The sequence below is a fragment of the Odocoileus virginianus genome, chromosome 4 (genome assembly GCF_023699985.2).
Source record: "Odocoileus virginianus isolate 20LAN1187 ecotype Illinois chromosome 4, Ovbor_1.2, whole genome shotgun sequence".
Lineage (NCBI taxonomy): Eukaryota > Metazoa > Chordata > Mammalia > Artiodactyla > Cervidae > Odocoileus > Odocoileus virginianus.
Window position 1 is genome coordinate 63,964,420 of NC_069677.1, and position 15,134 is coordinate 63,979,553.

Genomic DNA, 15,134 nt, shown 5'->3' on the forward strand with positions numbered 1-15,134 from the left:
ATTTATTTGAAAATAATTCTGGTCACTGTAGGCCCCCAGCCCTTGCAGATATTCTAGACTAGAGGCCCCATATGCCAACCACAAACTTCTAGCAAAATGTTTACTTTCAAGACAAATAAGACAGTAAGATGAAAAGTGGCAGTTGCTATCTAAACTGTAAGATCACCTAACTGCAACTCTTCTGGTAGAAATCCCCTTTATGCTGTTAGAGCAAGCAGGATAAAAGAAAATGATACCCTACTTGACTCTTATTTTTTTATGAGCTGAAGAAGTAGAAGTAGGAGAAGCATTGAAAGTGATAAGAGAACCAAATTTCAACTCAATAAAAGGAAAAAAATCTTCCAACAGTTGTGCTCTTTGCAACCCCATGGACTGTAGCCCATTAGGCTCCTCATTCATGGGATTCTCCAGGCAAGAATTCTGAAGTGGGTCACCATGCCCTCCTCCAGGGGATCTCCCCAACCCAAGGATTGAATCTGCATCTCTTAAGTCTCCTGCATTGGCAGGCAGGTTCTTTACCACTAGTGCTACCTGGTAAGCCCCTCTAACTGTTACAGGTGTCCAAAAATGCCATTTGCTTCCTTGGTTAAGAGGTGAAGTTTTTGCCTTTGGCCCTGTTCAACTATAAGCCAGAGAGCCCTAACCAAGAGTGTTGGAGCAATCAAGCATTGGCTAGATGTCTGGACTACGTACATCACAATGCAACTCTGGCTTTGAAATTGATGTTCCTATATTTTAGGCTCTGTGTGTGTGTGTGTGTGTGTGTGTGTGTTTCCATTCATTGAAATAGATCTAAGGCCAGTCTTATGTGGGGAACTGATATGCCTGATCAATATCATGATAATAAGCACTTTGAAGCTGCAGACTTGAGAAGATATTCTTAACCTAATGGTGCATTAACTTAAATGCAACCTTACAAAACTTTGTACTTTTCCCTTAATAGCCTCTCAAAACAGGTAGAATCAAAAGTAGAAAACCTCCAGAAATAAGAACAATATTATCAGAGTTTACTGGCTAAAGTAATTTAGCAGACTCATAGAAAATAACCTTCCCTTTAAGTTATAAGCTCAAGGATTTCAAGAAAATCTGACTACAGTTTCTATTCAGTTTAATGAAGCTCAATTCCTTGTAGCTGTAACTACATTTCTTTCCTATATTAGCTTTACTTACTTAACGATACCTATTCATCTTCCTAAAATGTGTTTTGCTGTGTTTTTATAGGCTGTGCTTTTGGAAGTCTTATGTTTTAACAAAGTCAAATTAAGTTTAAAGGAAGACAATGAAAAACATAGGGGATGAAAGAGGGCTGGGTAGCAGCCAGGAGTGCATGGCGAACCCCAAAATTCTCAAAGAAATGACAAAGATGCAGCTCTCTGAACACTCAAGCCCTGTGAATGGCCTTTACTACAGGACCAGCAGAGCCCTGACCTTGAAGCATCTGATATTGGATTTGAAGCCCACCTCCTGCAGATGGGGCAGAGACACTGCATGAAGTTTGTTTTATTTTAGGCCATAGATAGATATAGATATAAAAATACACAATATATGTATAGCAATATTATAAAACTGTATAATCATTATATAAGACACAGTCCAGAAATTTCTCTAAGGGGAAAAGAGGTTATAGGAAAGGAGATTTGTCTTGATGTTACAAGGGCATGGCAAGACCTTTGGTTTTACTTTCGTTTTTTGAGAGAAGGAAAGGGTTAGAAGGATTGGGTTGGAGGGGCTGGTAAATAGACATTGTGGGGAGAAAAGTATCCCCATCTCAAGTCACCCCCTGCCTCCACTAGTTAGGTACAAAGAAATTTACCTTTTGGGTTTCTTTACTAAAAAAAAAACAACACATGATCAGAATTACAGATATCTTCCCTATCAAAAAAGAACTGCCCTGATGATCAAACAAGATGTATGAAACTCTGCTCTACAGACTCTAATGTATTACAAGTATTCACCAATGCTATTATTAACTGTTATTAACAAACATCTTGCTGTCCCTGAACTTGGATCTTGTCTAGTGGAGAGGCAGCGTAGTCTGGCAGAGGGGGTGTGGACTTTGGACAAAACTCAGGACAGCTCAGTTCTTCCCTTTATTGTGTTTTCTGTGGACAAATGCATTAATATGGTCAAGTGCAGTTGTCCCAACTGTAAAATGGAAATAATAGTATCAATTTATGAGTTTTCTTGTTATAATAACATGAATTGTTAAATTTTTTTGAAAGCCTTTAACACATTCCCTAGCACAAATCCTAAGAAGTGAGTCCCATTGGCATTATTACTATTTTAGAAGTATAATAGTAATACTGATATTATTTTGTTGTTGTTATTTAGTTGTTATATCATGTCCAACTCTTCTGCAACCCCATGGACTATAACCTGCCAGTTCTTCTGTTCATGGGATTTTCCAGTCAAGAATACTGGAGGGGGTTGCCGTTTCCTTCTCCAGAGGATCTTCCTGACCCAGGGATAGAACCTCTGTCTTCTGCGTTGGCAATTCTTTACCCCTGAGCTGCCAGGGAAGCCCACTAATACTATTACGATGTCCTAAATCTAGAAAAGGACCTCAAAGGATTGCACTTGTACTTATTTGTAAATCTTATAAATCTTTGGCTTCATAAGACGAGGCTTCACTCTGGGTACCATGATCTTGACTGGCAAGAAAGCTTCTGTCCTGGTGGTAAAGATCACGGGTCTTAAGCTCAATTCATTTCCTATGCTTTCCTCTAGAACCCATAGGAATTATTGGGTACATCTTGAGCAGATTCCCTCAGAATATAGGACCAAGCAAGTATTATAATCCCAGGAGTAAAAGTTTATAATTCTAATAGAATATATTATAATGTTTGCTTGCAAATTCCCCAATATAGTAATGAAAATTGTTTATTGGTACTCTAGTTGGCTTCTCGCATGTCTCAGTGGGTATGGACTCTGCCTATAATGCAGTAGACACAGGCAGATGTAAGTTCAATCCCCAGGTCGGAAAGATACCCTGGAGGAGGGTATGGCAACCCACTCCAGTATTCTTGCCTGGAGAATCCCATGGACAGAGGGGCCTGGTGGGCTACAGTCCATGGGGTCACAAAGAGATGGACAAGGCTGAAGCAACTGAACACACACACAGTCCAGTTTGTTCAGAATAGTTGTAGATATACCCAATAAGATATAAAAAACAGAATCTGAAGTATTCTCTAAAGAAGGCTCCCAGTTAAAAATAAAGGCAAATTTTATTAACAAACAAAAAAATTAATCTCAGGACAAAATTATGGAAAAAACAAAAGAATGCATTTAGTTCTTTCTTTACTTTCACTTTTATTACAGTTCTGTAGGTTCTTTAATATCCAAATTAAAATGAATTTCAGTGCACTACTTGGACAAGTAGATGAAAGTCAGTATGTTGGGCCAAACTTTACTAAGTCAAATAGAGGCCACGTTGAAGAGTCCACGTGAATTTAATTAGTGTTAGTTAATCTGGGTGTAGTGAACTGCTGTAATATTTCTGCACATGAATCAGAGTAATATAGTAGTTTCATTCTTTCACTATTAGGAGAAAGAATCAATCAGAATTAGTAATAAACATATTTTATAAAACACATATAAATAAAAAAGAAATGCTTGACCATGGCACCAGGTTTTCCTTCCCTTGCTTTCATGTTTAGAGTTGGTGTGATTTTTTTGATCCAAAAGAATTCAAGTTCTGGAAGATTCTTTGTGTAAAAGGTTGAGTAATACTTGAAAAATGATCATATGTAAAATCTTCAGTACAGTTAATACCAATTCAAAATAAATAAATAAAACAGATATGATTTTTTCTTACTTTCTAATAATTATAATAAGTAACACCAAATGAAAAACATAGTATCAAAGAAGTCTGTAAAAAACATGATTTGCTGACCATATTAAGTTGTTTAATTAGCATAGGAGTGGTTACCATGAGCTTTTAAAACTTTTAAAGATAGATTGTCCTCTTATGAAGTTTAAATATTCCCCTAGTCTTATTTACATTATTAACTTGCTTCTTTTTCCTGAAGAAAAGTTTTCCTAAGCAAATATTATTTTAAACCTGAGTCCCCGCCGAAGGCTCACAAACTGTGAATTAATGGAAATAAAACAAATGTTGCATACTGTACTAGATAAATAAAATGTTGATTCAAGTTATTTTTCATTGACCCTGAGTAGGAAGGAAGTAGATTCAAGGTTATTTATATTGAATACTGTATCAACTATTTTGACATTTGTTGTTATTATTGTTACTACTCTTATTGGTTTTGGGGTAGAGTTTGTTCTTTATTTTTTTCAAAATTGACCAATAAATCTATTCCCTCGGTAGTTGACTACTCTGGGCCAGACTGGAGCAATGAGGTTTAACGACCAAATTGGTTGCTTCTGTCAGCTTGGCCAGTAGTCTTTTTGGCACAGGGGACCAGTTTCATGGAAGACAAGTTTTCCATGGACCAGAGGGTGGGAGATAGTTTTGGGATGATTCAAGCACATTGCATTTATTGTGTAGTTTATCTCTATTTTTATTACATCATCTCCACCTTAGATCATCATGCTTTAGATCCTGAAGGTTGGGGACCTCTGCAGTAGAACTTAATGTAGATTCTCCTTCTGAAACATGTCTTCAGGAGATTTTTGCATGTGAAACACAAGGTTGCATTTGCCCACACATTTTCACTTAAGTGCCCCAAGAAGGAAGTTATTATGAAGCCTATTCAATCAGAGGAATTTTGTTACATGATATAAATAGACAAAGGAGTGCTAATCAGTGCTGCCGCCTTGCTTTGAAGGGAATCTTTTTTAAAATTCTAACAACCAGCTACAATTTAAATGAGTCGATCAGATTGTCAAAGGTTTATTTTTTTAATTGATAAAAATTAATTTTGTCAAGAATATGAGGAAAATACAGCCTCCACACCATTGTTAGAGATGAAAATTGGTATACTCTTTCTGACAGGCAGACTGGTAGTATGTTGAAAAAGAAAAATTAATGTATGTCCTTTGACAGAAGTATCCCATATCTGGATATTTCACCTAAGGAATAATCACTCAGCTGGGGAGAGAGGTTTGTATAAAGATGCTCAGTGCAGTTTTGTTTATAAGGGGAAAATCTGAAACAACCAAATGTCTAAAAATGGGTAATAATGGATCCAGCAAAATAAAATTTGATATGAAGATACAAAGAGATTGTGGTGCCATTAAAAATTGTTTAGTAGATTCAAATTTATTGCCATAGAAAGAGGCTTATAAATATTATTGAGCTAATGAAAGTAAATTATATAAAAATACAGTCAGATTTATGGAGCATTGTGCATGATGACTGCCCTGATGCCTCAGTGTAAAGAATCCTCCTGCCAATGAAGGAGACACGGGTTCAATTCCTGGGTCAGGAAGATCCCCTGGAGAAGGGCATGGCAACCCACTCCAGTATTCTTGCCTGAAGAATCCCATGGACAGAGGAGTCTGGCAGGCTACAGTCAATACGGTCGCAAAAGAATCAGACACAACTGAGTGACTGAACACACACACAGATATGGATGCTTGATAATTTCCTAAAACTAAAAAGATGAAGAGTTGCTGTGAAAGCAAGGCTAAAGGAAGAAAATATTTGGGAAATATCTTATTCTACTCTATTTTTTAAATTTTCATTTTTAATTGAAGGACAATAGCTTTATAGTGTTGTGTGAGTTTCTTCCATACAATAGTGTGAATCAGCTCTAAGTATATATATATATATATCTCCCCTCCCTCTGAAACCTCCCTCCCACCCCTTCCATCTACCCATCTAGGTCATCACAGAGCACTGAACTGAGCACCCTGTTATTCAGCAGCTTCCCACTAGTACCTCTTTTACACATGGTAGTGTATATATGCCAATACTTCTCTTTCAATTTGTCCCACCCTCTCCTTCTGCCACTGTGTCTACAAGTCTCTTCTGTATGTCTATTCCGGTCCTGCAAATAAGTTCATCAATACCATTTTTTCTAGATTCCATATATATGCATTAATATATTACTTTGATATTTATTTTTCTTTCTTGTAGTTTAATTCAGTTTTTTTTTTAATTCTGAAAGTAACATGTTCTTGGTAAAAAAATTAATACAAATGTCAAATGTCTGTATAGTGAAGTGAACAAGCTATGTGTACATGTATATGTTAATACACTTGACAGATTCTTACATATATAAACATATTTTTTGTTTTTTAGCTTATTTTTTTGTCTCACATTCAGAAGTCCTAACTCCAGCTAATAACAGCTGAATTCATCACACATATTTCTGAACCAATCCCACTGTTTGAAAATGGGGAAAGAAGTAGACCCCAGAGACAAAATGGGGTATAACCACTAAGAAGAGGCTGAATGGATCCTAGTCAGCAAATGTCCTCTCTAGAGTGAAATACATTTGGGATGGGGACCCAAGAAGGGAAGGACCTATGCATTTAACCTTGATATGTGGTTATTAAAGCTATGACAAACCTAGACACTGCATTAAAAAGTAGAGACATCACTTTGCCAACAAAGGTCCATATAGTCAAAGCTATGGTTTCTCCAGTAGTAATGTTTGGATGTGAGAGTTGGACCATAAAGAAGGCTGAGAATCAAAGAATTGATGCTTTTGAATTGTGGTGCTAGAGAAGACTCTTGAGAGCCCCTTGGACAGAAGGATATCAAACCAGCCAATCCTAAAGGAAAACAACACTGAATATTCATTGGAAGGACAGTTGCTGAAGCTGAAGCTCCAATACTTTGGTCACCTGATGCAAAGAGCCTACTAACCAGAAAAGACTGATGCTGGGAAAGATTAATGGCAAGAGGAGAAAGTGGTGACAGAGGATGAGATGGTTGGATAGCATCACCAACTCAGTGGACATGAGTTTTAGCAAACTCAGGGAGATAATGAAGGACAGGGAAGCCTGGTGTGCTGCAGTTCATGGGATCACAAAGAGTTGTACACAATTTAACAACTGATTAACAACAGCAATGTGATTATTAATGTCAAAAACTGGGTATCTCTCTGGACTGAATATCTTCCCCTGTCTTCCCCCCAACAAATTCATTTGTTTAAGCCCTAATCCTCAGTGTGATGGTACTTGGAGGTGGGCCTTTGGGAGGTAATTAGGTCATGAGGGTGGAGTGCTCATAAATGGGATTAGCACCTTCAGAAGGAGAAACAGTAGAAGGAAGTTCTCTCTTTCTCTCTGCCATGTGAGGACACAGCAAGTAGGTTGCTCTTTGCAAGCCAGGAAGAGAGTCTTCATCAGAACCAAATTGCCCGGCACTTGGATCTTGGAATTCCCAGCCTCCAGAACTATGAGAAATGAATTTCTGTTGTTCAAGTCACCCAGTCCATAGTATTTTGTTATAGCAGCCTGACATGTTATGGCACATAGGCAGCAGCCAAATCTCACTTTTTGAAAAAGTAAAGATATAATGAAATAGAAAAGTGTCCCCCATCTCCTGTATTTTCCCTCATATTTTCACATTGTCTCTGGCTAGTTGGGTTACAGTGTTTGTTTGGATGGGCTGGCCTAGAATGTAAAGTGAGTGCTCAGGATAATTGATGATCGCTACCACTGCAGAAAGACCATCCTATACTGAAAGAGCTATGTCTTTTTAATCCATTCTTTCTATTACTGGTTTTAAATAATGTGTCTGACAAGATTCTGCTTTCTTTCTGTCAACTGTCAGTGAACAGGTATTGGGCATTATTTGTGGGGCTGTAAATACTTTACATGAAAAAATAATGAGTCCTTAAAAAGTCAAGAGAAATGCCTCCAGAGGTTTACCTCGCATGATGATTTATGTAGGTCTGAGAAGGAAGTTTCAGAAACTTCCCAATGAAAAGTCTGTAACATAAACTAATGTCTCTTCCAAATCTGCCTTTGCTGTAGCCCCTGGACACATTTCCCTTTCACTTCTAATCTGGAAGTTGGAGAATGTTTTTCATGTTCAACTTAAATTGTTTAGTTAATGGTCTAAGAACAACTCTTGGGAGCATCCCTCAGCATAACTTGTTATTACTCTATCCCTCTGACTGAATTTGATGTATCTATTGTGTTCTTGCTGAATAAACTGATCCCTGGGATTTATCATTTTCTTTTTACCAGCTAGAAATTGTAGACATTTAATGGATATACCTACATCAGTCAATTTAATGAGTCTCATTGTATGAAGTTTGAAATATACTGATCATTCTGATGTTGAAATATAGTTGACATTCATCCTTACCACAATTTCTAAGTTTTCCAAATTTGTCTCTCCTGCCTCCCTGAGGAAGATAATTTAACTGAAGCTTTTTTTTTTTTTTTTTTTTTAAATTTAGTTCTTCCAGGGTCTGAGAACTCAAGTGCACCTTCTGGGTGATGTACAGAAGGGGCTAAAACATTCTTGCATGGTTCACTACAGTGCACACTAACCAAATCATAGTTTCAGTTTCTGTAAGAGGGACTGTTCTGTCATTCTGGTAGGAATTGTGTCATTGAGGATCATGCTGGTAAATCTCACCCTGGGATATCACTGGCAGCCTTGCAGTTGGAAAGGAGGTGGAGATGTTGACACGGATGTGGCATCTGTCCCTGGGCAGAGAGCCAGGGTAGAGTCAGCTGGCCTGACAAGTATAGGCAGGTCCCCTGTGCCTCTCCAGCGGCTGAGCCTCAGGATGGCCTTCCCAGATACAGGAGGACCATCCAGTCACCAAACACAGCCACATGAAATTAAATGGACTCAAAGCTGAGTCATAATTCATGGCTTTTGTTCTCTATTTTGTTTCCAGTTGTTTGAATTTATGAATTTCTTGGCTGAGAACGTTATCTTCTGTTACATGGGCCTGGCACTGTTCACGTTCCAGAATCATATCTTCAATGCTCTTTTCATACTTGGAGCCTTTGTATCCTTTGAAATACAGAACACAAGGTGATGAGAGAAGAAAACAAACTACTTAACTTTAGGAGTTATTCTTTTAAATTGTTCATTTTCCTCAGATTTACTGCAAAGTTCAAATTCAAAGCATGTGAGTAATTTGAGTTAGGGGAGAAAAACATCCTAAGAAATATTGGGGCCTTTATTAAATGTCTATGGTTCAAGACATAAAGTTTGGAAATTGCTGAGGGAAATAAAGGGAAAAAGCTGAAAAAAAAAGACATTTTTTGAATATTCAAAATATGTTTAACTAAAATTATGAAAATTATGTCAATCCATTTTTTATGTTTAATCTGCATTAGAACGTATCAGAAGACAGCCAGGCCTTGGAACTTTAGAAATACTTTCACTACAAGATGGTAAAATCTTTTTTCCAGTGAGACTTTGTAAAAAGGATAGACAGAGTAAAGATCAAGTCAAATTACCATGATGGATGTGCTTTCACTATCTTAAGCATTGTGCACATGTAAGTTTAATAAGACAGCCTCTTTCCTGTACATAAAAGAACAGGTAAAGTCTAGACCTCACTTTTAATGCAGGGGGCTTTTCTTGCTCTAGGTCTGGGGTCTAAGCATTCCCAGAGGGAATGGATATCTATCAGAAAAGCTACTGAGCCACTGTGGATATTCCCAGGGATAGTCAGCAGCTGTTATCCTTGTTCCTGGTTGGAAAATGGACAGATGCCCTCTGGGACCACAAGTAGATGATCCTAACAGCCAAGAGAGCCAACTCCTCTCTGGAATCCCTGGTCCAGTGAGGCACCAGCCCTGGCCTCTTTCTTTCTTTTCACTAAGCGGAGAAGTGAATTTTCAAATTCCATCCAAATGTTAGAAGGATGCTCCCTCTTTCCCAAATAACTCCTCCCATTTGAGGACAAACTAGCATAGACAATCAAGGAAGATGTCCAAGATGTCAAAAGGGGAGAGATGACTACCACCAGTATTTTCATAGATTTTTTAACCTGTATAGCTTGGATTTTAGTGAAATACCTCTTAAAGCAGAAGTTGTTTTATACATTTAGACAGGCAATTCCTCTCGAAATTAAATTCACTAAAAGAAAAAAAAATAAGTGAAGCTTGCTAGATTTAGAGAGTATAAACTGATGGAAAGTAAGATGATTATCGTGAGCCAAAGCACATTTATCCTTTCTCAAGTGCTGCTTGAGAGGATAATGGCACAGCCTTGGAACGGTCTCTGCCTCACATTTTGCAGTGGAATTGAGCGTAGAGTCAGTTATCAGCCACATAAATGTGATGAGAAAATTTACGGTGATTGAAGTGGTATTGGGTTAACAATTTTAAACCGAGTATATGTTCAAAGAAGACAGAGTCCTCTATTATTTCTAGAAAGCAAATGACATTGAAAAATGAATTTTGGAAGCAGTTTGGACATACATGTATCGACATGTTTATTCCTGTTTTCTGGGTCATAATATAGAGAAGCTTAAGGACGTAATATTTAAAGCCCAAGGACTATCACATTTATTGCAGCAACATTTTCCTCAATGTTTCCCTGCGCTTATCCACAGGTAGCAATTTTTGTGGCCAGAGCCTGCAACATATATCCCCTCTCCTTCCTCCTGAATCTAGGCCGGAAACACAAGATCCCCTGGAACTTTCAGCACATGATGATGTTTTCAGGTATGTGAATTTTGTTGTGTGTTCGTGCAACTCTTCTCTCATACTTTTTCCTTGTACTTGGAAAACCATGTACACGTATTATACTTAGAGACTTCTTGGGGAAGCATAACTTCTCTTTATCCCATTGTACCTACTTTCATTCTACTATCCATACATTCTGTGCAACAGTGGCATTTCTTTCCAGAAAGAAAATGAAATTAAAGAGAATCCTGTTAAGATGGCCACGAGTTTCAATATCTTCCAGAAACTGGCCAGAATCTGGCCTAGAATAGCCACTGAACTATTCCCTGACCTGTGCTTAGTCTCTCAGTTGTGTCTGACTCTTTGGGACCACATAGACCACAGCCCACCAGGCTCCTCTATCCATGGGGATTCTCCAAGCAAGAATATTGGAGTGGGTTGCCATGCCCTCCTCCAGGGAATCTTCCCAACCCAGGGATTAAACCCAGCTCCCCCTCATTGCAGGCGGATTCCTTAACTGAGCCACCAAGGAAGCCCTTTTCTGACCTATTTCAGATCAATTTTCAGTTGGAGGAATTTACATAATTGTTTCACAAAATGCAGACTTACAGATAAATAGTGTGTAAGTGGTGACATTTCTGTCTGATGTTATGACTCCTTCTCCTTAGAAGCCTTGCTCCTTCCCTAGGCAAAGCTCCAGGAAGTTTTCATGGTTAATACAGAAGTAAATCACATCTAAGTATGATCAGTTATTCATTGAGAAAAGTGTTAATTGCATTTCCACCAAATACCAAGAGCCGTCCTACACACAGGTGGATGAAATCAACAGTCTCTACTATCAAACCATACCTGAAGGCCCCTTTTTCCCAAAGAAAACAAACAAAATGAATTTGCTGACCCTGAACTGCTCTGGTGACTGTGTTTCTTTATGTTCAATTAATTTTCGTACCATCAGCCTTTTCTTATTTGGAGACTTTTCCCCTTACATGACTTCTATGTACTTGTACACTTATATTACAGTCAGAGGCAGTTCACTGGAAGATACATGAGAGTAAAACAAAGCTTCACAATAGAGCAAACAAAATTCAGGGTATACAGGAGGATATGGAAAAAGTGAGAAAAACTATCATTTACTGAATATCTGCTATTTGCCTCTCATTATAAATCAATCTTAGTGAGGTGAAAGTTAAAGTCGCTCAGTTGTGTCCGACTCTTTGCAACCTTGTGGACTATACAGTCCATGGAATTCTCCAGGCCAGAATACTGGAGTGGGTAGCCTTTACCTTCTCCAGGGCATTTTCTCAACCCAGGGATTGAACCCAGGTCATCCGCATTGCAGACAGATTCTTTACCAGCTGAGCCACAAAGGAAGCCCAAATTAATCCTATGAAGCAGATATTAATCCATTTTCTAGGTGGAAAAAAATGATGTTCAGAATCTCAAAAAGGTTAAGTAACTTGTCTGAGGATGAAATTATTCCTAAGCCAAGGTCTGTGAAACTTCTCTTCAAACCCCAACAAATCAACATTTTTAGAAGTAGGGATAAGGACTTCTCCAGTGGCTCGGCAGTAAAGAAATCTGCTTGCAATTCAGGAGACACAGGTTCAATCTGTGGATCAGGAAGATCTCCTAGAAAAGGAAGTGGCAACTTGCTCCAGTATTCTTGCCTGGAAAATCCCATGGACAGAGGAGCTTGGTGGGCTACGGTCCATGGGATTAAAAAGAGTCGGACACAACTTAGTGACTGAACAACAACAACTAGGAATAAAAGTCTCGTTTCACCTTCACTTCCCTCCTCCTGTTCCACACAGTAAAGGGTAGCAGCTCCCAGGTTGACAATGAGTCATTTAATCAAGTGCAGGCAAATGGAGATCCAGAGTTTTAAAATGTCCTCCTGTAGGCCTCTGACAGTGCTTCCCTACATTTCCAGATATGCTGGTGTGGCCTGCCCGAGAGAGAGAGAGTCATAATGTAAGTTGTACCAATAGGTGATCTTTAATTTAAAGCAGTGGTGAACTTTAGTAATGATTAACTCTTATAATGGGACAGCAAAACACAGATTGGATCACAAAGAAGTTGGCACTGAGGTGCATTTTTGTAAAGCATTTCGAGGAGTTGGGAAGCACTGTTCCTTCTTTTCCATCAAAATATCAGTAGCTTCACTCTGGAGAATTGTGGTTTATTTTTAAAACTGGCATATTATATTTTTAAAAATGCTTTATTTTACAAAGAAGATTTTGAGAAAAGTGCAAGGTTTAAATAACTATCTTGGGATGTGAAATGTCTGCCCGAATAACCTCGTGGCTTGCTGGTTTTCTGGATTTGGCATCTTCTGTGTTTGCTTAGCTGTCAAATTGGAGCTGCATTAAAATCTGAGGCCAGCAGTATGGTATGTACAGCCAGAGGATGTGAGGAAGCCCAGAACTTGGTGATACCTTTATGATATTCTAAAGTGGGGAGTCAGCGAACTAGGGCCTTTGAACCAAATCTAGCCCACATGAATTTTGTAAATGAAGCTGGAACATAGCTCTACTTCTCTTTTTAATACTGCCTGTGCTGCCTTTATGCTGTGCATGCTGTGCAAAGTCGCTTCAGTCGTGTTGGACTCTGCGCCCCCATGGGCTGTAGTCCACCAGACTCCTCTGTCCATAGGACTCTCCAGGCAAGAATACTGGAGTGGGCTGCCATGCCCTCCTCCAGGGAATCTTCCTGACACAGAGATCCAACCCACATCTTTTATGTCTCCTGCATTGGCAGGCAGGTCCTTTACCACTAGTACCACCAGGGAAGCCCCATCTTTATGCTACAAGGGCAGAATTGAATGTTGCAGTAGAAACTATATGATTTACAAAACCTAAAACTTAAAACATTTACAATCTGGCCTTATTCTAAAACACCTTCATCCTATAGAAAGAAAACTATAACTCCATTACATTAATGGGATTGGCATTAATAGTTTAATTAGGGGAATACCCATCTGCCTGTTCCTATTATTAAGAACATTGACTTTTCCACTAAAAAGCTGTCTTCTTAGCTTTAAAAGGAGGAAATTGCTATGTTACATGGTTATGTAATTGAATCATAGATGGTCAGCTCTAAAATCATTCTGTACCTTTCTAAGACATTTTGTGGGTGTTTTGAGACTCATCTCCAGGGAAAGATAGGCTAGGTATTATTGGTCTCTTTCTGTGGATTAAAAAAGAGAAGGAAAGAAAGACATGGAGAACTTTGGAGTATCTTGCTCACAACCTGACAACTAGTTAAGAGATGAAATTGAGACTTAAACCTGGGCCTCTGGACTTTGAGTTTATATCCTTCACGTCTGCCTTGACAGGACTTCAGATTTACCCTCAAGGTCATGAGAACAGAAGTTAAATCAAAGCCGTGCCCTTCCTAGCCCAGGCAAACTCCAGCATCCAGTTCACAGTAACCCACACATGTGGGCGACACCCTTCCCCCAGTCATAGTCTCAGTTCTATATTGCACCCACTGATCCCCATCAGAATGTAGGAAGGGTCAAGGGAGCTCATCATGTGGAGGGTAATAGTTTTCTTCAAAAGAAAATGCTCCAGACTAGGCTTTGATCTTCTGCATGAATCCTGATATTCCATACCTCATATTCCACACCTCACTCAGGACCTAAAGTTTTCAATGTATTTGCCGGGAAATAAAGAATTTAAAAAGTAAACTTAAGGTAATGTAAGCCAGAGGAGGAGGTTAAAAAGCAGATCAAATAACACACAGTCTAGCTTTTTCTTGGTATGTGATCACCACAGCTGCTGAAATCAGAAAAAACAACTGACCCCCTAAAAGGATATTTGCATTATAATGTAGTTTAATGTTCTTAATTACGTCCAGAAGGGTTTTGATCATCCAGTGAGAAGGAAACTTTGAAGCTCGTGGGTGGGACCTAGTTGTCCTTGCCTCACTATGAAATGAAGATGGAGCTTCTATTTACACAGCTCAAAACATTTTTCAGAGTCCTTAGAAGAAAGTAAATGACAATGATGCTCTATCTAAAATGGGTGAAAGTGAAAGTGAAGTCACTCAGTTGTGTCCGACTGTTTGCAACCCCGTGGACCGTAGTCTACCAGGTTCCTCCATCCATAGGATTCTCCAGGCAAGAATACTGGAGTGGGTTGCCATTTCTTTCTCCAGGGGATCTCCCCAACCCAGGGAGTGTGAATTTATTTACACGTCCCTCTGTCATCACCCAGCTATGCATTCCACAGACGTTTCCTTACAGGCTCCCTAAGGTAAGTGTTCGAATGAATGGTGACCAAGCTGCGCACCCTGCCCTTAAGGCGGCTTGCAGTTTCAGAGAGGGAACTTGACTTTGGGCCAAGGTTCACTAAGCCCTTGCAGCACAGATGGTTCAAAGGCCAATCAAATAAGAGCCAGAATTTCTGTCTTAGTCAGTTACACCTACTATGTGACAAAGCCTTTTCCTCCATCATCTTTACTCTCCTCTAGTACGTGGCTTTTTGGCACTGGGCAGGAAGAAGGCTGGTGATGCTTTAGAAGTAGAAGTGGATTCACTTGTAAAGTTAAAGAAGCTTCAGTTTGAAGCTCCTCAGGTCCCTGTTCCAAGACCCTGGGATGAGCCCTAGCAGTGT

The 15,134-nt window shown here is 39.0% G+C and overlaps 1 protein-coding gene across 1 annotated transcript in view; it reads left to right on the forward strand.

The window, feature by feature from the left end:
* The window catches only part of SLC9A9 (solute carrier family 9 member A9), a 639,391-nt gene that overhangs the window by 381,877 nt on the left and 242,380 nt on the right, over positions 1–15,134 (forward strand). The window contains exons 10-11 of the mRNA XM_070466623.1: positions 8,772–8,885; positions 10,446–10,557. Coding sequence (XP_070322724.1) covers positions 8,772–8,885; positions 10,446–10,557 — 226 coding nt within the window. The remainder of the gene's footprint in view (positions 1–8,771; positions 8,886–10,445; positions 10,558–15,134) is intronic.